The following is a 26,173-nucleotide window of genomic DNA, read 5'->3' as shown; positions in this document are numbered from 1 at the left end:
AGACTCCAGTATGTGGGGAGGTGTCAGAGAGGTTACCTGGTTGGGCGCCGGGGCGCGTTGGTGCTCGTGTCCCTGTGCGTGCTGGGGCGCGTGTCCCTGGGGGCGCCGGCGTGTCAGGGCTACCCTCTGCCCAAGTGGACTCATCCGTCTGGTAAGTGTGGGACCTGACAGTATCAGGCAGCCATGACTGAGTCCGGGCAGGGGGCCTCCCCCATGGATGAACTGTGCAGGCACCTAGCGGGCCTTACTCAAGCCGTTAAAAGCCTACAGGAAGGCTATACCAGACTGGAAGGGCAGGTCCAGGCCCTCTCAGCCTCTCCTCCAGGAGCAGTATCTGCCAACCCTGCCTCAGCGCCTTCTGTAGTGATGCTTCCACCAGAGCCCAGGGTACCTACACCCGAAAAGTTTTCCGGAGAACGCAGTAAGTTCCGGGCGTTCCGTAACGCATGCGAACTCTACTTTGCTTTGCAACCCCGTACGTTCTCCCTGGAGGCTACTAAAGTGGGGTTCGTCATATCCTTGTTGACCGGCGAGCCTCAAACCTGGGCCCACCATCTATTGGAGCAAAAGGCTCAATCTCTTGACTCCCTAAGTGACTTTTTCCTAGCCATGTCTCAGCTGTATGAGGACCCCCAGCTAACAGCCACGGCAGAAGCCGCTTTACATTCCCTTCAACAAGGCCGCAGAGCTGCTGAAGATTACGCGTTGGAGCTCGGATACGGAGTGGAATGACGCAGCCTTGCGTCACCAATATCGGCTGGGGTTGTCGGATCCCCTAAAGGATGAACTAGCACGAGTGGGGGTACCTCAGACACTAGAGGAGCTAATCAATCTGTCCATCCAAATTGACCGCCGCCTCAGGGAGAGACGCTCTGAGAGATCTGTTGGTCACCCACGCCTCACCTGGATGTTGCCTAGGGCCCCTAGTGCCCCGAACCAAGCTCTGCTTGTCTCATCTACTCCAGTCCCGGAGGTCCCTGAGCCCATGCAGTTGGGACTGCTCCGTCCCTCTCTGACTCCTGAGGAGAAGACACGCAGACGCACACTCAACCTGTGCTTGTACTGTGGGGAGTCTGGTCACTTTGCAAGAGCATGCCCCAATAAACGACGTAAGTGTCTGCCGTCTTCCTCGTTGTGTGCACCTGTCCTACCTAGTGCCGGTAACCATTTAACATTTTCCATTGTATTACAGTTACCTGGAAGGAGCATCCCAGTACCGGTCATCATTGATTCGGGAGCATGTAGTGGATTCATTGACCGGACCTTCGTCGAAACCCATCATATTCCCACTCAAACTAAAGCCCAAGGACTGGCAGTTTTTCTAGCGGACGGCTCCACCCTCCGCTCCGGACCCGTCACCCAAGAAACGGTTCCTCTTTTGGCCTCCATTGGCCCGGAACACCAGGAACTTTTACGCCTAGATGTCATCTGCTCTCCTCTCTTCCCAGTCATCCTAGGAATACCTTGGCTACAGGCTCACAATCCTAGTATCAACTGGTCTACGGGCAAGATCCAGTTTTCTTCTGAATATTGCAGACAACACTGCTTACGGGGGACCCTATTAACTTCCTCCCAATGCCTGTGCATAGACTCAGAAACTAAGCCCTACCAAGATCTCCCCGAACCTTACCGGGATTTCCTGGATGTATTCAGTAAAAAAGGGGCAGAAACCCTTCCAGTACATAGACCCTACGATTGCCCAATAGAACTTTTACCAGGTACCGAAGTCCCTTTTGGGAGGATCTTCCCTCTAACTGAGCAGGAGCTGGGCACCTTGAAAACCTATATAGATGAAAACCTGAAGAAAGGGTTCATCCGTTCTTCCACGTCTCCAGCTGGGGCAGGTATCTTTTTCGTTGAAAAGAAAGATCACTCCTTACGTCCCTGCATTGACTATCGGGAGCTCAATAAAATCACTATTAAGAACAGATACCCGCTACCCCTGGTTCCTGAACTATTTCAGAGATTAGGATCTGCTACCGTTTTTACTAAGCTAGACCTCCGTGGAGCCTATAATTTTATCCGCATAAGAGAAGGAGACGAGTGGAAGACGGCCTTTCGTACTCGGTTCGGACATTACGAGTATCTCGTCATGCCTTTTGGTCTGTGCAACGCACCGGCGACATTCCAGCACTTTGTCAACGATGTCTTTCATGACTTACTGGACTTATATGTCATCGTTTACCTGGACGATATCCTGGTTTTCTCTGCCTCCCTGATGGAGCACCGCAAACACGTACGAAATGTACTTTCCCGGCTCAGACAACATGGGCTGTACGCCAAACTTGAAAAATGTGAATTTGAGCTCCAATCTATCCAGTTCCTGGGCCTGATCATTTCCCCTGACGGCATCAAAATGGATCCACAGAAAGTATCCGCTATTCTGGATTGGCCTGCACCGACTGACAAGAAAGGAGTACAACGCTTTATTGGCTTTGCCAATTTCTATAGGAAATTTATTAAGGGATTTTCTTCAATCATAACTCCCATCACAGAGCTTACTAAACAAGGATGCCGGTTCTGCTGGACCCCTGAGGCACAAGAGGCCTTTGAAAGACTCAAGGCGCTGTTCACGTCAGCCACTATTCTTAAGCATCCCAACCCTGCCTTGCCTTTCGTCTTAGAGGTGGATGCTTCCGAGGTTGCAGTCGGAGCTGTACTTTCACAGAGACAGGGTGTCAAAGCACTCCTGTACCCTGTGGGATTCTTCTCACGTAAACTCTCTCCTTCCGAGAAAAACTATGACGTGGGTGATCGGGAACTTTTAGCCATTGAAGCAGCTCTGGAGGAATGGCGTTATCTCCTGGAAGGTGCAGCACACCCCATTTTGGTCTACACAGACCATAAGAACTTGGAATACCTAAGAACAGCCAAGAGATTGAGACCCCGGCAGGCCAGATGGGCACTTTTTTTTTCCCCGATTTATTTTCCATATTACCTACAGACCCGGATCCAAGAATGTTAAATCTGATGCCCTTTCCCGAATGTTTCTCGATTCTGAAAGAACCGTGTCCCCAGACACCATCCTCCCCTCTGGAAATTTCTTAATCCTACAGGAGGATCTAATTTCTCAAATCAGACGTGCCTCTATGGGAATGTCTCCACCTGTTGAAGCCTGTACCAAAGATGGACTGTTCTGGTTCAAGAATAAGATTGTGGTCCCTGAGGAGCTAAAGGTACGGGTGTTAAGCTTGTGTCATGATCACAAACTTGCTGGCCACTTCGGCACACGGAAAACAACTGACCTTGTCCAACGCACCTTTTGGTGGCCTCGTCTTACTAAGGATTGCAAGGAATATGTGGAGTCCTGTAACACGTGTGCCAAAAACAAGACTAGCCGGACAAGAGCATGGGGCCTGTTGAGACCATTGCCAGTCCCAGAGAGACCATGGGCCATGATTTCAATGGCCTTTATTGTTGAACTCCCACCATCAGAAGGTTTTTCGTCCATTTTTGTTGTGGTAGACAGGCTGTCTAAAATGGCCCATTTTCTCCCCATGAAGGGCACCCCTTCAGCCATGGAGACCGCTTCCATCTTCATTAAGGAGATCGTCAGACTGCATGGAGTCCCGACCAATATAGTTTCAGACAGGGACGTCCAGTTCACCTCCAGATTCTGGAGGGCCCTTTGTGGCGCTCTTGAAATCGAGTTGTCATTCTCTTCGGCCTACCACCCTCAGTCAAATGGACAAACCGAGAGGACGAACCAAACCTTGGAGCAATACATCCGCTGTTTTTCTGCATTCTCCCAGGATGATTGGGCCTCCCTGCTTCCCATCGCAGAATTCTCCTATAATAACTCTCTACATTCAGCTACTAACCAGTCTCCGTTTTATGCCAATTATGGTTTCCATCCATCCTTCTTGCCTGGATCATTCCCCGAGTGTCCTGTTCCTGCAGTGTCCAAAACTTTGGATTTCTTCTCTAACAACAACAAATTGCTGCAGGAAACCATGACCAAGGCTCAGGAAGATTACAAGAAGATCTTTGACAGGAAGAGACGGGGGGGAACTTGTTCTAGAACCCGGCAATTCTGTCTGGCTGTCTACCGCTAACCTCAAGTTGGCCTGCCCATCCAGGAAATTGGGCCCCAAATACCTGGGTCCTTTCTTGATCAAAAGGAAAATCAACAATGTGGCATACGAACTTGACCTTCCTAACTCCCTGAGGATACATCCAGTATTCCACGTGTCCCTCCTGAAGCCGGTCACCCCCAACTTCTTTTCTGGTCGCAGCATTGGTCCACCCAAACCTATTATGGTTGATGGCGAGGAGGAGTTCGAAGTGGAGGCAATTCTAGATTGCAGAAGAAGGCACAATCAGGTGCAATATCTGGTAAAATGGAAGGGCTATGGACCCGAAGATAATTCGTGGGAGCCGGAAAGCAATTTACATGCCAGAGAACTCCTGCAATCCTTTAAAACCTCTCATGCCTCAAAGATGGCCCAACTGGGCATCCGGAGTCTGCCCTTGAGGAGGGGGCACTGTCAGAGAGGTTACCTGGTTGGGCGCCGGTGCGCGCCGGGGCGCGCGTTGGTGCTCGTGTCCCTGTGCGTGCTGGGGCGCGTGTCCCCGGGGGCGCCGGCGTGTCTGGGCTGACCAGCCGTGGCGTGCGGGGTGGCGTCCGGGCGTTCGTGCGTACGCGCGTTCGCGCTAGCGCGCGTCCGCCTGTGGGCGCTGCCTTTGACATGCCCGGTAGTGTGGGCGTGCGCGCTGGTGTCGGGGGCGCGCTCGGGCGCGTGCAGGGGCGCGGCGCGTTCTGGCGAATCGGCGCGTGCACGTGCGCGGCGTTTTGGCGCCAATCAGCCTATTTGAAGCCTGCCTCTACACTGACTCGGTGCTGCCTGATCAAACAGCTCTGTGTCTTGTTCCGTGATCATCCTGTGTTCCTGTATCTCCGTAGTGTTTACCCGTTGTGACCCGGCTTGCCTTTGGACCCTCCTTGACTGCTGCCTGAACCCGACCCCGGCTCGTTTGACCTCGTTTCTGTCTTCTCCCTTGTACCGTTGCCGCCAGCCCGTTGCCGACCCCTGCCTGTGTGTGACCAAGCCTGATTAACTCCTGCTCAGCATCTGCTCTACTAAGTCTGAAGCTCTACCGGTTGCTTGCCAGACCACCGTGCTCCAGGACTCTAACTTCAGGCCCTCATACCATTCCGCACTCGTGGGCCTCCTGTCTACTCTACCAGGGGCCCCGAATCGGATACGTAAGGGAGCCTACCCTCTGCCCAAGTGGACTCATCTGTCTGGTAAGTGTGGGACCTGACAGGAGGACTTCTAGACCCATGGTAGTCCGCATAGCAGAACACGTAAATAATATTAAAAGAGGTATGAAAACACATAACGTGTCTAAACATTTCAGGATTTTCCATAATAGGGATCCGAGAAGCTTACATTTCTGGGGTTTGGAAAAAGTTACCAAACACTGAAGAGGGGGTAATTATATAAGGCACTTGAGTCCCTATGGATCCATGAAACCCGGGTTGCGGTCCCTAGGGGGTTAAACGTTGAGTTTGATCTCAACTGCTTTATATCAGACAAATAAGATCAGATAGGTTTGTGCTCATTCTTTTCTTTTTCCCCTCTCTTATGTGTACACTGGATTTTGACATAGTTATTGTATAGAGATGGCCGCGGGTACATAATATGAATTTTTTAATCTGCTTCACTGCCTAATGATCCGTTTGGTTCCTTGGGGTCAGTGGGGATTGATTTTTTATGTTTTTATGATATTTTTCCTATTAGCTGGTGTCCCCGCTGGGTAATGTTGCCGTTTTTAGGTGCAGTGTCCACTTCCGGCTTTTGTTACATACCTTGCAGACACCAGCACTCTATTTAAGGCTTTTGGGTGACTCACTAGCGCCACCCTCGCTGATGAAGTCCTATTGGACATAACGCCGTGTATGGGGAAGGAGCTTATACTATGAACGTCACCCACTGCCATCTCTCAGTTGTTTGCATGAGAACATGCCTTTCTATCCATTGAAATTTTTCATTGATATTTTAATTGCGTACGCTTGTTAGCGCCATATTTTATGCTTTTTACTTGAATAAACCTACGGAGTACACTAATGCCCTGTACACACGATCGGACATTGATCGGACATTCCGACAACAAAATCCATAGTTTTTTTCCGACGGATGTTGGCTCAAACTTGTCTTGCATACACACGGTCGCACAAAGTTGTCGGAGAATCCGTTCGTTCCGTTCGCGGTGACGTAAAAGACATACGTCGGGACTATAAATGGGGCAATAGCCAAAAGCTTTCGTCTCTTAATTTATTCTGAGCATGTGTGGCACTTTGTCCGTCGGATTTGTCTACACACGATTGGAATTTAAAGGATCGGATTTTGTTGTCGGAAAATTTTATAGCCTGCTCTCAAACTTTGTGTGTTGGAAATTCCGATGGAAAAAGTCCGATGGAGCCCACACACGGTCGGAATTTCCGACAACAAGCTCCGATCGCACATATTCCGTTGGAAAGTCCGACCGTGTGTACAGGGCATTAGAGTGTTTTTTTTTCTTTTTTTGGGACCGTCGTGTCTCCACATTACTATTGCCGCTTTGGGAACCAATACTGCTGCATCTCACTGCTGGATCGGTGTTTCATGGCTTTGGATTGGGGACCCCCACAGCTGCATTGGAGTGTGCCTTCATCTCTCAGTGGATATATGCGTTTCTGGCCTCCTATAATAAGAGGTCCACCTGATCCGGTAAGCGCATCTGTTTGTCTGTGGTGGAGGATATTGTCACCGACTTACTACTGGAGAATTTACTTCCTTTTCCATCACGAGGGAACTTGCCATTCTTCATTTTGGACACCTGAGTCCCTATATTTTCAAATGGACTTTTTGCCTCATATTATTGCGTTGCATTAACATTGTTTTATTGATTGTTTATAGGCTTTGTGATTACCTATAGTGTTCAGCTTGCATCCATTCATTTCACCTATTTGTTTGCGCTGATTGCTTCCTGTTTATACTAACCCTCAGATTTACAGCGACTGCACTTTTTAAGTGCACTTTCAGTGCAATTTCAAGTGCACTTTGCACTTGTAGTTTGCACTTGTAGTGCAAAGTGGATTTGCCTTTTGTAAATAACCCCCAGAGAGTGGTTTACCTGCCATCATAATGCATGTTTCTCTTCTCCAGCCTCTGTTAAAACTGCCCATAGACAAATCAAAATTTGGCTGGTTCAGCAGAGAGATAGTTCGTCATTAGATAGATTGTCGATGAATAGTCCTTTGATTGACTTATGTCAAAAGAATAAGCTGGAAAACGTTTGCCAATCAGCAGCTGCAGCCCTTCGAATGCAGCTACTAATTAGTGTATTCTGACAGTGAATAGTCCCACTGTCACAATACAATGTTCTAGTGCGGGAATTCCTCCATACACCTAGTTTGTGTGGCTGTAGGAATCTCTTCTTTTTTTCACTCAGCCCACTGGTTGAATGAAAGAAAAAGAACCATATGTGGCCTGCTTAAAGCGGAGTTCCACCCTAAAGTGGAACTTCTGCTCATCGGATTCCTCCCCCCCTCCGGTGCCACAATTGGCACCTTTCAGGGGGGAGGGGGGTGCAGATACCTGTCTAATACAGGTATCTGCAGCCACTTCCGGGCTTAGACAGCGGCAGAATATCCGCAGATGCCCGCCCCCCGTTGTGTTCTGGGAAACACACAGTTCCCAGCACACAACAGGGACCAGTGCAGAGGCGCAGCGCGACTCGCGCATGCGCAGTAGGGAACCGGCAAGTGAAGCCACAGCGCTTCACTTCCCGATTCCCTGACCGAGGATGGCGGCGGGGGCAGCTGAGAGCCGAGCGATTGATCGGCTTCGGCTGCCGACATCGCTGGACCCTGGGACAGGTAAGTGTCCATTTATTAAAAGTCAGCAGCTGCAGTATTTGTAGCTGCTGGCTTTTCATTTTTTTTTTAAGGTGCAGCTCCTCTTTAAGATTAACATGCTACTCATCGGCATTAGAAGTTGCCTGTGCTTCAGAAATGTTGTTATTTTATTAACTATTAAAGCAGGCCTTTGCCCCCTTTCATTAAAAATCACATCGGCATATAGCTCTGTATGCTTATATCAAATCATCTTACCGTCATTAGTTAAATAAATGTATTGCTTTTTATGTACAATTACTGTATTTCCACTTCCTGTTTGAGTAAAGCACTTGTGATGTAACCAGGGCCTCACAACTGCATCCCGGGAATGCTACATGACCAGTAGCTTCCCTCTCTGCAATTATCTATAAGTATCTGTTTATAGTTTGCCATAACTAAATATTTTCAAAAGGTGCCTTTGATGTATAGGGGATAAGGGTCATCACACATTTCTTTACTTATTTAATTAAGGAAGTGGGGTGACACAAAGATAGCAATAAAAACCTAACTATTCTTTAACCAAAACGAAAAAATATATGCTTTTGCCAGAATTGTCCTAGTGGGGGCTTACATATAAATATTAATAAACAGTGCCTTGAAAAAGTATTCATTTCCCTTGAAATTTTCCACATCTTATCATGTTACAACCAAAAACATAAATGTATTTTGTTGGGATTTTATGTGATAGACCAACACAAAGTGGCACATAATTGTGAAGTGGAAGGAAAATGATAAATGGTTTTCAACATTTCTTACAAATAAATATCTGAAAAGTGTGGCATGCATTTGTATTCAGCCCCCCTTTGTAGAATCACCTTTCGCTGTAATTACAGCTGCAAGTCTTTTTGGGTATGTCTCTACCAGCTTTGCACATCTAGAGAGTGACATTCTTGCCCATTCTTCTTTGCAAAATAGCTCAAGCTGTGTCAGATAGGAAGGAGAGCATCTGTGAACAGCAATTTTCAAGTCTTGCCACAGAATCTCAATTGGATTTAGGTCTGGACTTTGACTGGGCCATTCTAACACATGAATATGCTTTCATCTAAACCATTCCGTTGTAGCTCTGGCTGTATGTTTAGTGTTGTTGTCCTGCTGGAAGGTAAACCTCCACCCCAGTCTCAAGTCTTTTGCAGACTCTAACAGGATTTCTTCTAAGATTGTCCTGTACTTGGCTCCTTCCATCTTCCCATCAACTCTGATCAGCTTCCCTATCCCTACTGAAGAAAAGCATGCCCACAACATGATGCTGCCACCACCATTATTTTTCACAGTGGGGAGGGTGTGTTCAGGGTGATGTGCAGTGTTAGTTTTCCACCACACATAGCGCTTTGCTATTAGGCCAAGAAGTTAAATTTTGGGCTCATCTGACCAGAACACCTTCTTCCACATGTTTGCTGTGTCCCCAACATGGCTGTGGATCTCTTCTGCTCCTCCAGAGTTACCATGGGCCTCTTGGCTGCTTCTCTGATTAATGCTCTCCTTGCCTGGCCTGGTTGTCATTGTGCTGTACTCTTTCCATTTTCGGATGATGGATTGAACAGTGCTCCATGAGATGTTCAAAGCTTGTGATATTTTTTAATAACCTAAGCCTGCTTTAAACTTCTCCACAACATTATCTCTGACCTGTCTGGTGTGTTCCTTGGCCTTCATGATGCTGTTTGTTCACTAAGGTTCTCTAACAAACCTCTGAGGGCTTCACAGAACAGCTGTATTTATACTGAGATTAAATTACACAGGTGGACTCTATTTACAAATTAGATGACTTCTGAAGGCAATTGGTTCCACTAGATTTTAGTTAGGGGTATCAGAGTAAAGGGGGCTGAATACAAATGCACGCCACACTTTTGAGATATTTATGTGTAAAAAATGTTGAAAACCATTTATCATTTTCCTCCTCTTCACAATTATGTGCCACTTTGTGTTGGTCTATCACATGAAATCCCAATAAAATACATTTATGTTTTTGGTTGTAACATGATAAAATGTGGAAAATTTCAAGGGGTATGAATACTTTGTGGCCTCTGCCGGGAGTCTATTCCACAGTAAGAGCTGTGAAAATGTGGAATAGACTCCCGCTAGAGGTGGTTCTGGCCAGCTCAGTAGATTGCTTTAAGAAAGGCCTGCGTACTTTCCTAAATGTACATAATATAACTGGCTACTAACATTTATAGGTAAAGTTGATCCATGAAAAATCTGAATGCCTCTTGGGGGATCAGAAAGGAATTTTTTCCCCCTGCTGTAGCAAATTGGTGCATGCTCTGCTGGGGTTTTTTGCCTTCCTCTGGATCAACTGTGGGTATAAAATTGGGTATATTGGATTGTATGATATTTTTTATTTTATTTATTTATTTATTTATTTTTATAGTTGAACTGGATGGACTTGTGTATTTTTTCAACCTGACTAACTATGTAACTATGTAGGCACTGTATTATTGAATAGCAGAAGGCAAGGCAAAATCAAGAAAAAATTATCTTTAGTCAATTATAACTGATTAAATGGTGCTTCAAGACAATATTGTGCAGGATATGGAGGGAATAAGATATACAGATTATAAGTATAACTAAAGGCAAAACTTTTTTTTGTTTTTTTTTAATAGAGCGGAGAGGGATTATAATGCCTATCAGGTTTTTATTGCTGTCTGTGTCCCTGTTACCGCTTTGTCTGTGTACTATTTATCATTATCACCCAGAGTGAAAGTAAAAAAAAATCCCAAATATTGGGTTGTCACTTGAACAGGAATAGAGAGAAAATATTCTGATAGGGACACTAGTTCTGGTGACCCTGGTGACACTTTAAAGGGATTCCATCTCACTTCTCGTTCTGGCTATGGGACAAGAAGTGAAGGGATATCTCCCCAATGGGACACAAATGGCAACAAAAAAACTGATAAGGGTTATAACCCTCCCTTACTCTATCCAAAATGAAAGAACACACCATATTGCATTACTGCATATTGCAACTTAAGAATATGCAGAGGTTTGTTTTGATAATTTACACATTTGAAAGCCTGCTACTGCTTCTCAATAATGGATCATAAAAAAGGTGTAAACTGGCAATCAGCATGACAAAGTGTATATGTGGCCACTTGGCATATTATCTTCATGTCACCTCACTCCCTAGGGCCTATGTTAGCTTAAATTGCTACTCACTATGGTACTTACAGAATGTAAACAAGCAGAGATAGTGAGATGAATATATTGTTGCCTCACGGGAGTCAGGTCTTCGAGTATCATATGTGCATAATGGTCCTAAGGGCACATCTGCGGCAAATGTCAACATGACAGTGTTAGATTAGGCATAACACAATGTAGTAAGGCTCTCAGCATTGTGCTGTCCATAAAATGGGTGTCTGCCATAGCATATCAGGCAACTATTGCATTATGTTTGCATCAGCTTTGTGAAAAGTTGGTTCGATACTGTTTCAACACAGAGTTAAAAAAAAACTGCCTACTCAGATGAGGGGTGTCTGTAGATGAAAACAAACTCTGCAGGTTTGGCCAAACTTGAATAATGCCCTTGCTATAGGTGTAGACCATTTACGTACCTCATGAATCTTGACCTGCAAACTCCCAGGATGTTGCTAGCAAGGCCTAATCATTACTGCTCACCTCCACCATCACAGGAATAAGCTCTGATTCAACCCCCTTACATGTGCTTTCTCTCCCCTGATGCATTAGCTCTGAGCTCAGAGTTTGAGAGCTTGCTCTTGTGATGATGAACTTGAGCAGTAATAGCTGGGCCACTCTTATGCCCCATACACACGTTCGGATTTTCCGGCATAAAAAAATGTTCGATGGGAGCCTTTTGTCAGAAATTCCGACCATGTGTAGGCTCCATCAGACAGTTTCCATCGGAATTTCCGTCGCACAAAATTTGGGATCCGGTTCTCAAATTTTCCGACAACAAAATCCGTTAGCGTAAATTCCAATCATGTGTACACAATTCCGATGCACAAAGTGCCACGCATGCTCGGAATCCAGCAGAAGAGCAGCACTGGCTGTTGAACTTAATTTTTCTCGGCTCATCATACGTGTTGTACGTCACCGCGTTCTTGACGTTCCGAATTTCCGACCAACTTTGTGTGACCGTGTGTATGCAAGACAAGTTTGAGTCAACATCCGTCGGAAAAAAAACATGGATTTTGTTGTCGGAATGTCCGATCGTGTGTACTAGGCATTAGACTTCAGGAGGTGCCCAAATGGCCAATACATATTGTAAGAGCATTATTCAACTTTAGTCAAAGCTCCACGGTTTGTTTTTTATCTACAGGCACCTCTTATCTGCATAGGCAGTTTTTTTGGTAAAGGTGAACTAACCCTTTAAGTACAACTGACTATCAAAAAATTAAGACAGACACAACAGGTTAAAGCTTTCTTCCCCAAAAAGATTCATATGTTGTATTCATCATACAAATGAACAGATATGATTGAAATGCTTTGTTTAGCAACATAGAAAACAACATGATTTCAAATTTTCTTCCTTCACAAAATGAGTGGCTTCTCTTAAAAACAACTATTAAAATGCTAACCAGTAAATAGTTTGTGCATTTTTAGAACACATCATGTATTTTCTTTTTTTTTTTATTAAAGTGAACATGCCACCTAACTCTATCAGTTATACTACATTCCCTAAAGCTGGCCATACACATGGCAATTTTTAGTCAACAGCAACCACTTAAGATCCACTGGGAATTGAATATGTGATTAAAAATGGTTTTCTGAAACCAAGAAATCTACCATTCATGAGTTATGTTGATCACCTGAATTTGATCAATTTGGGCTATAAATTGACAACTTCAATACCAGTTATGTAAAGATCCAGAAAAACTATGGCTATTTTGTCAAACGCATTGGGATATTTACACAGGGTCTGATCAAGGCATTTTTGTTCGAATTTCCATGAGGTCAGTCAAAGCTTCTGTGTTTGGTCAATTGGAACTTTGATACGACTGATAGTGGGAAAGCCACCATGTGTATGGCCAGCTTTAGGGTTGCCATAAACAGCCTTAATTAACTTAATGGCATTATATAACATCTGGGAAAGGATGAGGACTATTTAAAGGAGTGATAACAAACAAGTGCAACCTTTGAAAGCACTTATTAATGCACACAGAGATGTTACTTTGTTGGTAATTTAATTGTAGTAGACCAAATTCTCCTTTTTGTTGAAAAATGGGAAGCTAATAACTGATAGCAAATGCGCTGCTTCCTCATCTAAATAGCAGAATTCGCATTGGTGCATTTGATACAAGTTGATGTATTTTATTCCTGGGTGAATTTAGAAATGTGGCCATGTATACCTACCTATGGTTAAAAGTTCCAAAAAAGAGATACATTTAGAGTGACATTAATATTAGATATTGATTTTTGTCAAAAAGTATTTCTTTCCAACCACATATAAGTGACAGGCCTGTTTTAAGCTGTTTTGTTTCTCAGTGCTTTAGAATGTATGCCTAAAACAGGACTTGTTTGTTATTGGAAGGTTTCTGTGCTCTCGCATCTGAGAGTAAAGTGGGAAAGAGCCAGTGAAGTAACAACTCCACTGATGGAAACTGTGACTACTTCTACTTTCTAAAAAAAAAAAAAAGATTATTAAAGTAATTAAATATAAAGGCCTTATGTAGCATTAAAAAATAATATTTAAACAATTAAAAAATAAATAGTTTTTAGAATACCTGCATATATTTTATGTTAAAAGAAAAGTTTTGTGAAATTGCACCTTATTATAAAAATTTGTGAACTCTTATCTTTAATTTGATTCCTCCCCCATAAACGCATTACTATGGAGTGTAATGTAGGTATAATTAAGAACCTTAGCCAATTGGAAGTTTCATCTGTCTCTACAAGGGGGTACTATTTTTTCAAAATGCTCAAACACAGAATTAACTTCTATTGGTACAGGAGATAAAATGTTTAAATACCAAAAACATTCACAAGTCTTCTCTGGCAGTTAAAATTTTAAAAATTCATGGACAGATACGAAAAACTCATATTTCTGTCATTAAGTCCCAATATAAAAGGCTGAGGTTTGACATGAGGACTGTTTTATTATGAGCCATAATGACCCATTGAAGACTACTTATGGTCTTCATTCGGCTTTCTTCACTTTCCTTTTTCGAGTTCCTTCATTCAGGTCTTCTTTGGATTTTCCCGCTGCATGGGACACCTCATGATCATCATGGTGGTGGTGATGATGGTGGTCATGTTCCTCATGGACGCCATCAGGGGAGCCGAAAAGGACAAGGCAGAGGCCATTTTCTACTGGAGCGAAAGGTGATCCATGGGAGTGGGTAGCAGTCATGAATATCTGGGAAAGCAAGTCATAGTAGTTGTTTGAAACTTTACTAGATATTTTATGATGAAAATATAAACATTTCTATTTCAGTTGTTGTTAAAATGACAATGAATTGTTACATAGTTACATAGTAGGTGAGGTCGGAAAAAAGACACAAGTCCATCAAGTCCAACCCATGTGTGTGATTATTTGTCAGTATTACATTGTATATCCCTGTATGTTGCAGTCGTTCAGGTGCTTATCTAATAGTTTCTTGAAACTATCGATGCCCCCCCCGCTGAGACCACCGCCTGAGGAAAGGAAAAATTCCACTTCCTTGCCGCTCTGACAGTAAAGAACCCTCTACGTAGTTTAAGGTTAAACCTCTTTTCTTCTAATTTTAATGAGTGGCCACGAGTCTTGTGTGAACAAAATTTTATCCCTATTGTGGGGTCACCAGTATGGTATTTGTATATTGAAATCATATCCCCTCTCAAGTGTCTCTTCTCCAAAGAGAATAAGTTCAGTGCTCGCAACCTTTCCTCATAACTAATATCCTCCAGACCCTTTATTAGCTTTGTTGCCCTTCTTTGTACTCGCTCTATTTCCAGTACATCCTTCCCGAGGACTGGTGCCCAGAACTGGACAGCATACTCAAGGTTTAGCCGGACCAGAGTCTTGTAGACAGGGAGAATTATCGTTTTATGTCTGGAATGAATCCCCTTTTTAATGCATGCCAATATTCTGTTTGCTTTGTTAGCAGCAACTTGGCATTGCATGCCATTGCTGAGCCTATCATCTACTAGGACCCCCAGGTCCTTTTCCATCCTAGATTCCCCCAGAGGCTCTCCCCCCAGTGTATAGATTGCATTCATATTTTTGCCACCCAAATGCATTATTTTACATTTTTCTACATTTAACCTCATTTGCCATGTAGTTGCCCACACCATTAATTTGTTCAGCTCTCTTTGCAAAGTTTCCAACAGTGAGCAAGATTTTGGTGAATAGGGGTGATAAATTCATTAAATTAGGTTTTCACTTTACCTAGTATACAGTATGTATAGACTGTATATGGAGCAGCACTAAAATGAATAAAATAATAATAATACTAATAAACACTTCACTTTATACAGGTTCCTTTGCCACTACATTATATGGTCCCTGTGCAATCTAAAGCCCCATACACACGATAGGACTTTGTACAAACTTTCCCTTGGATTTTTGTACAAAGGGCGTTGGCTAGAAGTTTGTCTTGCATACAGACGACAGGACTTTTCCAGCCAACTTTCACCAAATCATGTGGTTTTTCAGCTCTTTACCACCACCCTTTGGTCAACTTCTGTATTGTTGTCCTATGACCACGCCCCCTTATGACCTCACAGTCCCAACATTCCCCCTGGGACTGTGATGTCATAGGGGGCGGGTCACGCCTATATAAGTCATAGCAGAGCGCACAGACAGCATTACAGCCGGAGAGAGCGTCGTGTCAACATCTCTGGAAGAGAAGAGGGAAGAAGACGATCCAGATGGCCGTGCTCCTCTGCTAGCAAAAGAGCGGCCAAAAAGCAGAAGATAGCGGAGGAGCCCGGCAGAAGGAAGAAGGCACCGGAGAAGATCCAGAGAGCGCGGACACGTCACCGGAGAGAGGGAGAAGACGCCGGAGAGATCCCCGAAGTCGGAAGAAGACCCCCGAAGTCGGAAAAAGACCCCGGAGCTGCCTAATAAATTAATTTTAAAACCTGTGTAGTGTGTTTTATTTATTGAACTTTTTTCCCTAGGTGAATGGGTAGGGGTACACTGTACCCCATACTCATTCACATAGGGTGGGGGGCCGGCATCTGGGGGGCCCCCTTATTAAAGGGGGCTCCCGGATTCCGATAAGCCCCCCGTCCGCAGATCCCGACAACCAATGGCCAGGGTTGTCGGGAAGAGGCCCTTGTCCTCATCAACATGGGGACAAGGTGCTTTGGGGTGGGGGGGCCGCAGTGCACCCCTCTCCCCCAAAGCACCCACCCCCAATGTTGAGGGCATGCGGCCTGGTACGGCTCAGGAGGGGGGGGGCGCTCGCTCGTCCCCACCCCCTTTCCTGACCGGCCGGGCTGCGTTCTTGGATAAGGGTCTGGTATGGATTTTGGGGGGACGCCCACGCCGTTTTTTTGGCGTAGGGGGTTCCCCTTAAATTCCATACCAGACCTAAGGGCCTGGTATACCCCCAGAGGGGAATTCCCTCTCGCGCTCGCCGCAGTAAGAAAATGTGTTTTTCCTATTGCAGTCAGCGTGAGATGTACAGTACCCTGTCGCCGAGAACCAACGTGATTCTCACGGCCGCGTACTGTAGTTTGTACAAAAGTCCGATGCTTTTGTGTACACACAATCGGACTTTGCTCCATCGGACTTTTGCTGCCGGAAAGTTTGTCCATTCGCCCAGCCAACAAAAGTCCGAAGGAAACAGAAAAAGTTTGTTTCTGCTCATTTACTAAGCTCTGGAGCAACTGCACTTGCAGTGTGCAACTGCACTTTGCAAAGTGCACAGTCTTTTTCCCTTTAGTAAATCATCCCCAAAGTTTAACTCTGTGTACCATGTATTATAAACAACAGGCATGTTTCTTCCACAAAATATTGAGTGTGTGGGAGGTGTACCAAAACTAGAGCAGACACAATCTGGAGCAGTTGTACATGGCAACTAATCAGTTTGTTCAGTCAAGCTTTAAAAATGAAAGACAGAATTCCAGTTTTACTATCGTAAATTATACAATCTACCCTCTTCCTATACTTCCACTGCAGCATGTTAACAAGCATAGATGCATTTCTCAGTGCCTCGGGCCTCCCACAATTGTCACCGGAAGATTGCGGAAGTCTCTTCAGGATCCCACTTCAGGTACAGAACTTTGTGCAGCCATCGTGTCAGCTAAATCTGGCAAGTCTCCCAGGCTAGATAGCTTGACCACATCACACTACAAAACCTTTGGAGATAGCCTTAAAGGGGTTGTAAAGGTAAAAATTTTTTCACCTTAATGCATTCTATGCATTAAGGTGAAAAAACTTTTGACAGTACCGCCGCCCCCAGGCCCCCCGTTTTACTTACCTGACGCCTCGAATCTTCGCTCCTCGTCCTCGTCAGCTTCATTGCAGCTCAGCCTGGTCGCTGATTGGCTGCAGTGGATGGATTGAAAGCAGCGCAGCCATTGGCTCGCGCTGCTGTCAATCACATCCGATGACGCGGCGCGCCGGGGGGCGGGGCCGAGTGATACAGCGAGCGGCTATAGCCGCCGGCTGTATCACGGGAGCGCGCCCGCAAGCAATCACCACCGTGCGAGGGAGCTCGCATGAAGGTGGTAAATGCTTGCGGGGAGGAGCTGAAACAGCCGCCGAGGGACCCCAGAAGACCAGGTTCGGGGCCACTCTGTGCAGAACGAGCTGCACAGTGAAGGTAAGTATAACATGTTTGTTATTTTAAAAAAAAAAAAATAATAACTTTACAACCCCTTTAATCCATACTTTCTACGCACCTTTAACTCTAAAGTGGATGGGACAGTCCTCCCGGTGGATTACCTTAGGGCACATATAACGGTGCTTCCCACACAGGGCAAGGCTCTCTCACAATGCAGAAGTTATATATTAATGTGGATCTCAAGCTGTTCTCCAAAATTCTTGACAATAGACTCCTTCCTTTTTATATCTTCAATTGTCCATCCTGACCAGGTAGGGTTTATCCCCCAATGTGAAGCAAATGATAACACAAAGCGGCTCATTTACCTCATTCATTTGACCAGGTTGAGGCCCTCTCTGCTCATGATTCGATCTACTGATGTGGAGAATGCCTTCAATGGGATCGATTGGCAATTTCTCAATCCTTTCCTATGTAGGCCTGGGGTCCCACATGCTCTCATCAATGTCATCTCTGTATTCTACCCCACAGGCTGTGGTACGGATCAATGAGGCACTATCTGACTATTTTGCATTATCCAATAGCACTAGACAAGACTGTCCTTTGTCGCTCCTGATTTCTGTATTGATTCTGGAGCTACTGTTTTGTATGATTGGGGCCAATCCAAACATTCAGGGGATCATTGGTAAGTCAGGCCACCATAAAGCTAAGGCATATAAGGATGACTTACTCTTCATGGTCTCGACTCCAGAGGTGACGCTCCCAAACCTAATGTTCATCTTCCTGTAATACGAGGCTCTCCCTAATTACAAAATAAATTATTCCAAATCAGAAGCCCTCAACGTCTCCTTGGCAGCCAACCCAACCATGTCCCCAGACTAAAACAGGTCTTTCCAGTTATTTGATGTGAACTTTCGGCCCCTGTTGACCAAGATCCATGTTGACCTTCAGACCTTCAGAGGTGGAGGAACCTGAACTGGTTTGGGGGATGTAACACCTTTAAGATGACCATTTTACCCCAGATCTTGTACCTGATTCTAACTCTCCAGATTTGGATCTCCCCGATCTTTTTTGCTCAGCTGAAGACATTACTTCTTACATTTATCTGGGGAAATAGGAGGCCTTGAGTCCTTTTAACCTACCCAAACCAAAAGGTGGAGTTGGACTGATATTCAGTTATACTTCAAGGCCTTTCACATAACTCGAGTGGTTAGCTGGTGCACACAAGCAAACTCTAAACAGTGGGTCATGCTCGAACAGGAACTTTCCCCAGTTCCTCTATCTTGCCTCCCTTGGCTTGCCTCGCCACTTATACCCACTCTGCTCACACACCTGACAATCGAAGCCACGCTTAAGGTAATTTTATCCTCCTTTAATTTACAGAATGCTTTGCCTCACCCATCTCCCATGATTCAAATTCTACTGGACCTGGAATTCACGCTGGATAATACCAATAAGCATCTGGATCATCTCATGGATGCGGGCAAATTCTGTCTTTTACACCTGACTCTGTCCTTCCGCTGTCCTCCTTTGGAGAATATCCAGCAGATGTTGGACCCGTCCACGGACAGTTGGTCGGCATACCGAATCCAGCATTTTTTTAAATCTACTATTTTGTAAATTTGGAACTATGTGGGCCCTTACCCTGTTTGAAGAACTATGCCTGGACACGTTTTATGTCCCTCACACCTTATCTCAGCTGTATAAGCTTCTGGTGGCCCCCTCGGCAGGGTTTGTTCCACAATATATCCACAAGTGGGAGGAAGATCTGCACATTACTTTTTCTGCAGCCCAGGTGGACCAAGCTATCTTATTTGCTCATAAATCCTCCATTGCTAACACATTTCAAAAGTAGGGCTTTAATATTTTATGTCACTGGTATAGAGTCCCTGCATGTCAGGGCTGGGCTCAGCCCTTGCTTCTCTGAGATGGCCCCTCAACTGTCGGCTAATTGCCAGCTCCTATCTCTCCACAGTTAAGAACCATGAGGAGTATGTAGTGCAGTCCATTGTTGACTCCCGTAGGTTCCGTGGGCGTATACAGTACCTGGTGCATTGGAAAGGGTACGGTCCGGAGGAACCCTCTTGGGTCTCATCCTTGGACATACATGCCCCTGTCCTCCTCCATCATTTCCATCCCCTCAAGCCTGGTGGTCCTCCTAGGGGGTGGGATCATTGAGGAGGGAGTACTGTCAGGGCTTAAACCATACAGCCCAGATGATCTCTGCCTTCACCTTGGTCACATCTCTAGAGATGCTCTCCTGTGTTCCTGTTAAAGATTTGCTTGGCTGACATTCCTTCTGGCTCCAGATCCTGCTTGCTGTTCTACTACGCTCATCTCTGGCTCCCTGACGTTTTGGCTTGTCTGACTATCCGTTGCAGTTCCTGAACTCTGGCTATGTTTTGACTGCGTTTACTCTGTTTACGTTTTTTTGTTATTATTAAACAAGTGAGATTTAACTGTACTTCTGTCTCAGTCTGATTCATGGTTTCTGACAGTAGGCGAAGGCCATGAATTCAAAAGATGCAGTCAATCCACTTGTTGGTAATATTTTTTCCAGATTAGATGAGCAGGATCACTGCATGGATCAGTTTGCCATGGCGTTACAAATGCTCCTGAGTCACACAGCTCACCTGGAATCTCCCACTGTGGCTTCTCTAGTACAGCCTGTGTTGCAGGCCATCCCTGATGCTGCTCCAGTCTCTGTGCAGGCAACCGCCTCGAGTATTACCTCTATAAGAGGTATGTCTGGTTCCGCTCTGCTTCCCCAGCGATTTGGGGGCGATCCGGTCCAATGCAGAGGGTTTCTGAACTAGGTTGAGATATACTTTGAGATGCTGCCCCAGGCGTTTCCCACGGACAGAAGCAAAGTAGGTTTCGTGATATCTTTGCTTCCAGAGAGAGCCTTGGCCTGGGCAAACCCTCTATGGGAGACACAAAAACCTGTTGTCTTGAGTTACCCTGAATTTATGGCTTACTTTAAAAGGGTATTTGACGTTCCCGCACGCGCCACTTCTGCTGCCACGTGCCTCATGTCCATCAAACAGAGTGTGAGAACTGTTGCCGATTACGCCATTGAATCCCGTACTCTGGCAGCTGAGGTTGCTTGGAACAATGAGGCCCTCGTGGCTGCTTTTTCTCATGGTCTCTCAGATACCATCAAGGATGAGATAGCAGCCCGAGATATACCCACAGAGCTGGAGAAGTTGATCACGTTTGCTATCCTCATTGACTCCAGACTCAGAGAAAGACTCTCTTTTAAGGAGCGCTTGCGGAAGCCTCCTGTATATTTGTCTCCGAGCTTTGCAGTCCCATCCTTGCCTCCCTCACCTCCCATGCCTCCTGGTACCGAGTTGGTCAGTGAAGATGAACCCATGCACTTGGGCCTTCACGCATTTCTCTGTGGATGAGAGAACCCTTAGGAGGAGGGAGAGATTGTGCCTGTCTTGTGGGCAGGCAGATCACTTTTGTAAGTCTTGTCCTACCCGTCCAGGGAACGCCTGAACCTTGAGGTCCTTTCATGGACAGACCTTAGGTGGTGTTGTTTCGTTCCCAGTTATCTTGAAGGATAAGCCTCCGGTTTCGGTTACCTTTCTTGGGCTGAGTCGCCCATCGAGATACAGACTCTAATCGACTCTGGAGCTGCAGGCATGTTCATTGATGCTGCCTTTGTATCGAACCACTCTATTCCGCTACAGCTGTGTGACACTCCACTTGCCATTGAGGCTCTTGATGGGAGACCTCTACAGCCTGCCCATGTGACTCATGAGACTGTTCCGTTGTCCATGGCTGTAGGGGCTCTTCACCATGAGATAATCCAATTCCAAGTTATTTCCTCACCTAAGTTTCCGCTGGTTATTGGTTATCCTTGGTTACAGAGGCACAACCCCTCTTTTGATTGGCTCCATACTGAGGTTCTCTCCTGGTTGCCACAATGCAGTAAGACATGCTTCCAGAAGGTAGCCAAGGTCCTGTGCACTTCTTCTCTCTCCTCCCTGCCAGAGGAGTACCGCGATTTTAGCGATGTCTTTGACAAAGGTCAAGCCGGTAGTATGATTGTGCAATTCACCTTCAACCTGGTGCCATACCCCCTCGTGGCTGGGTTTACCCTTTGTTGATCTTGGAGGATAAGGCCATGGAGGAATATTTTGCAGATGCACTTTCTCAAGGTTTCATCTGAAAATCCTCGTCTCCTGCTGGTGCTGGTTTCTTCTTTGTGAAGAAGAAGAGTGGTGAACTGAGACCTTGTATTGATTATAGGGGTCTCAATCGTTTCACAATTAAAGCGTTTGTAAAGGTGTTTTTTTTTTTTTTTTAAAATAACAAACATGTTATACTTACCTTCACTGTGCAGCTCGTTCTGCACAGAGTGGCCCCGAACCTCGTCTTCTGGGGTCCCTCGGCGGCTGTTTCAGCTCCTCCCCGCAAGCATTCACCACCTTAATGCGAGCTCCCTCGCACGGTGGTGAGTGCTTGCGGGCGCGCTCCCATGATACAGCCGGCGGCTATAGCCGCTCGCTGTATCACTCGGCCCCGCCCCCCGGCGCGCCGCGTCATCGGATGTGATTGACAGCAGCGCGAGCCAATGGCTGCGCTGCTTTCAATCCATCCACTGCAGCCAATCAGCGGCCAGGGTGAGCGGAGGAACAGATGTCGGGAACGCGAAGCTGACTTTCGAGGCGTCAGGTAAGTAAAACGGGGGGGCTGGGGGCGGCGGTTCTGTCAGAAGTTTTTTCACCTTAATGCATAGAATGCATTAAGGTGAAAAAATTTTTACCTTTACAACCCCTTTAAGAATGCCTATCCGATTCCGTTCATTACAGAGTTACTTGACCGCCTCAAGGGAGCAATGGTTTTCACGCAGCTTGATTTGAGAGGGGCATAAATCTCGTGGCATTTGTAACACCCAGCAGTTTTCCAGTAATTTATTAAGGATGTCCTCCGAGATTTGTTTCAGTTATGTGTGGTGGTTTATCTCAACGATATCCTCATATTTTCCAAATCCCTGGAGAGCTACCACACAGATGTCTGTCGTGCGTTTCAGAAATTAGGAGAGAACAATCTCTATTGTAAATTGTAGAAGTGCGAATTCCATCGTGAACAGGTTAAATTCCTGGGTTATGTAATTTCCTCTGCTGGTTTTTCGATGGACCCAGAGAAACTTTCAGCAGTCCTACAGTGGCCCCGATCCAGCATTTTCTTGGCTTTGCCAACTATTATCGGAAGTTTATTCATAACTTCTCGTCTCTGGTTAAGCCCCTGACTGATATGACCAGAAAGGACTGTAACCCACAGTGTTGGTTTCCGGAGTGAATTAAGGCCTTTGAGAGTCTCAAGGCTGCCTTTGTTTCTCTGCTCCTGTGTTGGCACATCCTTATCCTACGTTACCTTTTATCCTTGAGGTTGATGCTTCTGAGACTGGAGTTGGCGCCTGTAATGAAACATCCCACACTCCGCTTGAGTGCTTTCGTCATATCCCACTTCCTCCCAGTCTGAATATAGATATCAGATATTCCAACCGCTCACAAGCACAAAACAAGAAGACACTTGTTTAGTTGCTGAACATGGACTCTTTATTAGAACCAGAATACAAGTCTTATATACAGGTAAAGAAGAGGAGGTTCCCCCTCCTGCTGATATTACTCTAACAATACACCTGTAACCAGAAACATAAATTAACATGAGCTAATTAACTAATCCCTTAAAGCAGCCGATGTGATGCCCTAACTACACTACACATTATCATACATCTCAACACAGAACTCCTTAATACAATTGCAGGGTTAATTAGCACAAACAACAATGGGTGAAAGACACTTAGAAGCTGTGGCAAGCCAGACTAGACGCATTTACATTATAGAAGACAACAGACAGGTGGCTGGAGTTGATGACATTAGCATCTAACAGTATGTGTCCCAACATTATGAATCAGTCACTATTTCTAATATGACATATACAGGGTTCCCAGAGTCTCTGTGTCTTGGGGGGATATGGACCTGAATCCAAAGTAACACCACCTCAAGGGTTCCCAGGCATACAGCTCACAAAGAGCACCGTTCACCCAAATGCCAGGGCCCATGATCGGTAGGCAAGAGGCTAGCATTCAGTCCCCTCCAAAAGCCTCCGTCCCGGCTAGGTCTGTCACATTTCTCCCCCAATAAAGGTTGACTAACAAGGTCTGAGACCTCCACCTGGTCTGAACATGCGTTAGTCGGCAAAGTGAACTCACATAGTCAGTCCACATGATCTCCAATATTGGCTGCAAGGAATAGTTGACACCAGTAGGTGTGGGGCAGAGGTCATTTACTCTGTTTGGCTGCCAGCACTTCAGCTGGGTGGTTTTTAACATTCCGGGGCTCGGTCTGCTGCTGGGCAGAGGAGCCGATCACCCCAGCTTCCTGAAGCTGTAGAGACATTGTAGGTGCTAGCAGAGGCCAGCAGCACTCTGCCCTGTTGCCAGTGATTCAGCTGGGAGTCACAGCGTCACTACATCAGCTTGTCTCCCGAGAGAGGGGCCGACTGCCCCGGCTGCCTGGATCTCCACAGTTGTTGCCGGTGCTGGGCAGAGGTTGGTAGCATTCTGTCCTGTTGCCAGCACTTCTGCAGAGGACTCCACATCATCCGCTTCGGCTAACCATTGAGGCAGGAGGCTGGATTCCTCCACTCCCAAACTGTGTAGCTGCCATTGGGGAGGTGAGTTGGCTGCTTCCTTTTCTGTTCCCTCATCTGGCTGCTGGGACAACATGTATATGGTACTGTCTCCCAGGTGCACGGATCTTTGCTGGGGAGGAAAGACTGCTTCCTCCACCCTGGCCAACTGTTGAGGAGGGACAACGAACACCTCCTCTCCCTTCCCCCCTGTATCTGCTGCTGGGAAGTAATTACCACCTTCTCACCCTGAGCCCTTCGGAACTGTCACAGGTGTGGGGCAGAGGTCTTGGACCCTCTGTCCGGTGACCAGCGCTTCAGCTGGGGAAGTTCCTTGCAACTCCACAGATACTGCTGTTGGTGCTGGGCAGAGCACAGTGAACTTTGGCCCTGATACCAGCTCTTCTGCTTGAGGCTCATCAGGTTGTTCTTCCTCAGCAGAAAAATCTATCAGATCCCCTGTCTCTGAAACTGGTGTTTGGGGATAGAGGTTCACCATCTCCTGCCCGTGCAACCCAGAAGATGCTATCGGTGCTGGGCCGAGGTTAGCAGAGCTCTGCCCTGTTGTCAGCACTTCAGCTTTGGGGATGGCAATCTCCAGATTTTCCACTGCCGATTCTCTGGCATGCTGCTGGACGACAGGCACATTCCTCCATCCAAGATCATCCCATGCAGAAACAGGATCATCAAGGTCAGTAAGCACTTGCTGTATCCACCATTAAACCTCCGCGTCCATAGCCGCGGGGGCAGGTGGGCAAAGCACACTGTTACTATGCCACCTTGCCGACTCTTCAGCTAGGATTTCAGAGTTCTGGTATCTGGTATAAACTGGTATTTCCTGATAGTCCCAGGCAAAGGGAGCCCAGCCCTGGCGCTGAGCAGAGTCTAGCAGCCATCTGTAGGCGATCTCCAGCTCCCATTCCTGAACGCCCAGAAAATCTATATCTTCCAGTGCCCAGTGCACTTCCAAGACGTTCAGCAGCCCTTCTCTGAAATCCATGATTTCATCCAACCACCACTCCAAATCACTCCCAAAGTTTGGGTCCCCTGTCAGCTTCAAATACAACAGTCCCAGGCCACCGTAGCCAAAGCCTTCCATTGGGCTGTCATCTGCTATCCAAGGGCATGCTTGGGATACATGCCACCGGAGGGCTCTGTATCTCTCATCCAGCTGCATCTCTGCCCAGATCAGCCTGCTTAATTTAGCTGTGTGCTCCTTGTGTGGTTTTTCTCCCAAAAACAGCACCCGCAATCCATACTGCGACCAGTACCTTTCCTGGATGGAGGGGAGAACTTTTCCCTGGTGTCGCTGCTCACGGGCTAGCGCTTCCTTCCAGAGTTCGCAGCGGATAGAATCAAACCATCCCAGCAGGACCTGCTCTGATACTGGTCCTCTGTGCTGTATCTGCATCTCTCGCAACCTCCTTCTGAATTCCTCTTCCATGGTGGCTGGTATCTGTACCTCTCCTCTCTTGCTATCCGGACCTTGGATACAGGTGGAAGTTTGGATGTCCCAGGCTGCAGGAAGCGTCCCACTGCTTGCCACCAATGTAACAAAATGTCCCACACTCCGCTTGAGTGCTTTCGTCATGTACCACTTCCTCCCAGACTGAATATAGATATCAGATATTCCAACCACTCATATGCACAAAACAAGATGACACTTGTTTAGTTGCTGAACATGGACTCTTTATTAGAACCAGAATACAAGTCTTATATACAGTTAAAGAAGAGGAGGTTCCCCCCTCCTGCTGATATTACTCTAACAATACACCTGTAACCAGAAACATAATTTAACATGAGCTAATTAACTAATCCCTTAAAGCAGCCGATGTGACTCCCTAACTACACTACACATTATCATACATCTCAACACAGAACTCCTTCATACAATTGCAGGGTTAATTAGCACAAACAACAATGGGTGAAAGGCACTTAGAAGCTGTGGCAAGCCAGACTAGACTCATTTACATTATAGAAG

The 26,173-nt window shown here is 46.2% G+C and overlaps 1 protein-coding gene and 1 long non-coding RNA gene across 3 annotated transcripts in view; one reads left to right on the top strand and one right to left on the bottom strand.

Moving 5' to 3' along the window:
- Positions 1-26,173, top strand: part of LOC141103347 (uncharacterized) — a 171,362-nt gene that overhangs the window by 99,102 nt on the left and 46,087 nt on the right. The window lies entirely within an intron of this gene.
- TMEM38A (transmembrane protein 38A) overlaps positions 12,247-26,173 on the bottom strand; it is a 77,229-nt gene continuing 63,302 nt past the window's right edge. The window contains exon 6 of the mRNA XM_073592810.1: positions 12,247-14,189. Coding sequence (XP_073448911.1) covers positions 13,971-14,189 — 219 coding nt within the window. The 3' untranslated portion in view covers positions 12,247-13,970. The remainder of the gene's footprint in view (positions 14,190-26,173) is intronic.

Source organism: Aquarana catesbeiana, linkage group LG01, assembly GCF_042186555.1.
Source record: "Aquarana catesbeiana isolate 2022-GZ linkage group LG01, ASM4218655v1, whole genome shotgun sequence".
Lineage (NCBI taxonomy): Eukaryota > Metazoa > Chordata > Amphibia > Anura > Ranidae > Aquarana > Aquarana catesbeiana.
The sequence above is the reverse complement of the archived record's forward strand: the minus strand, read 5'-3'. Positions and strand labels throughout refer to the sequence as shown.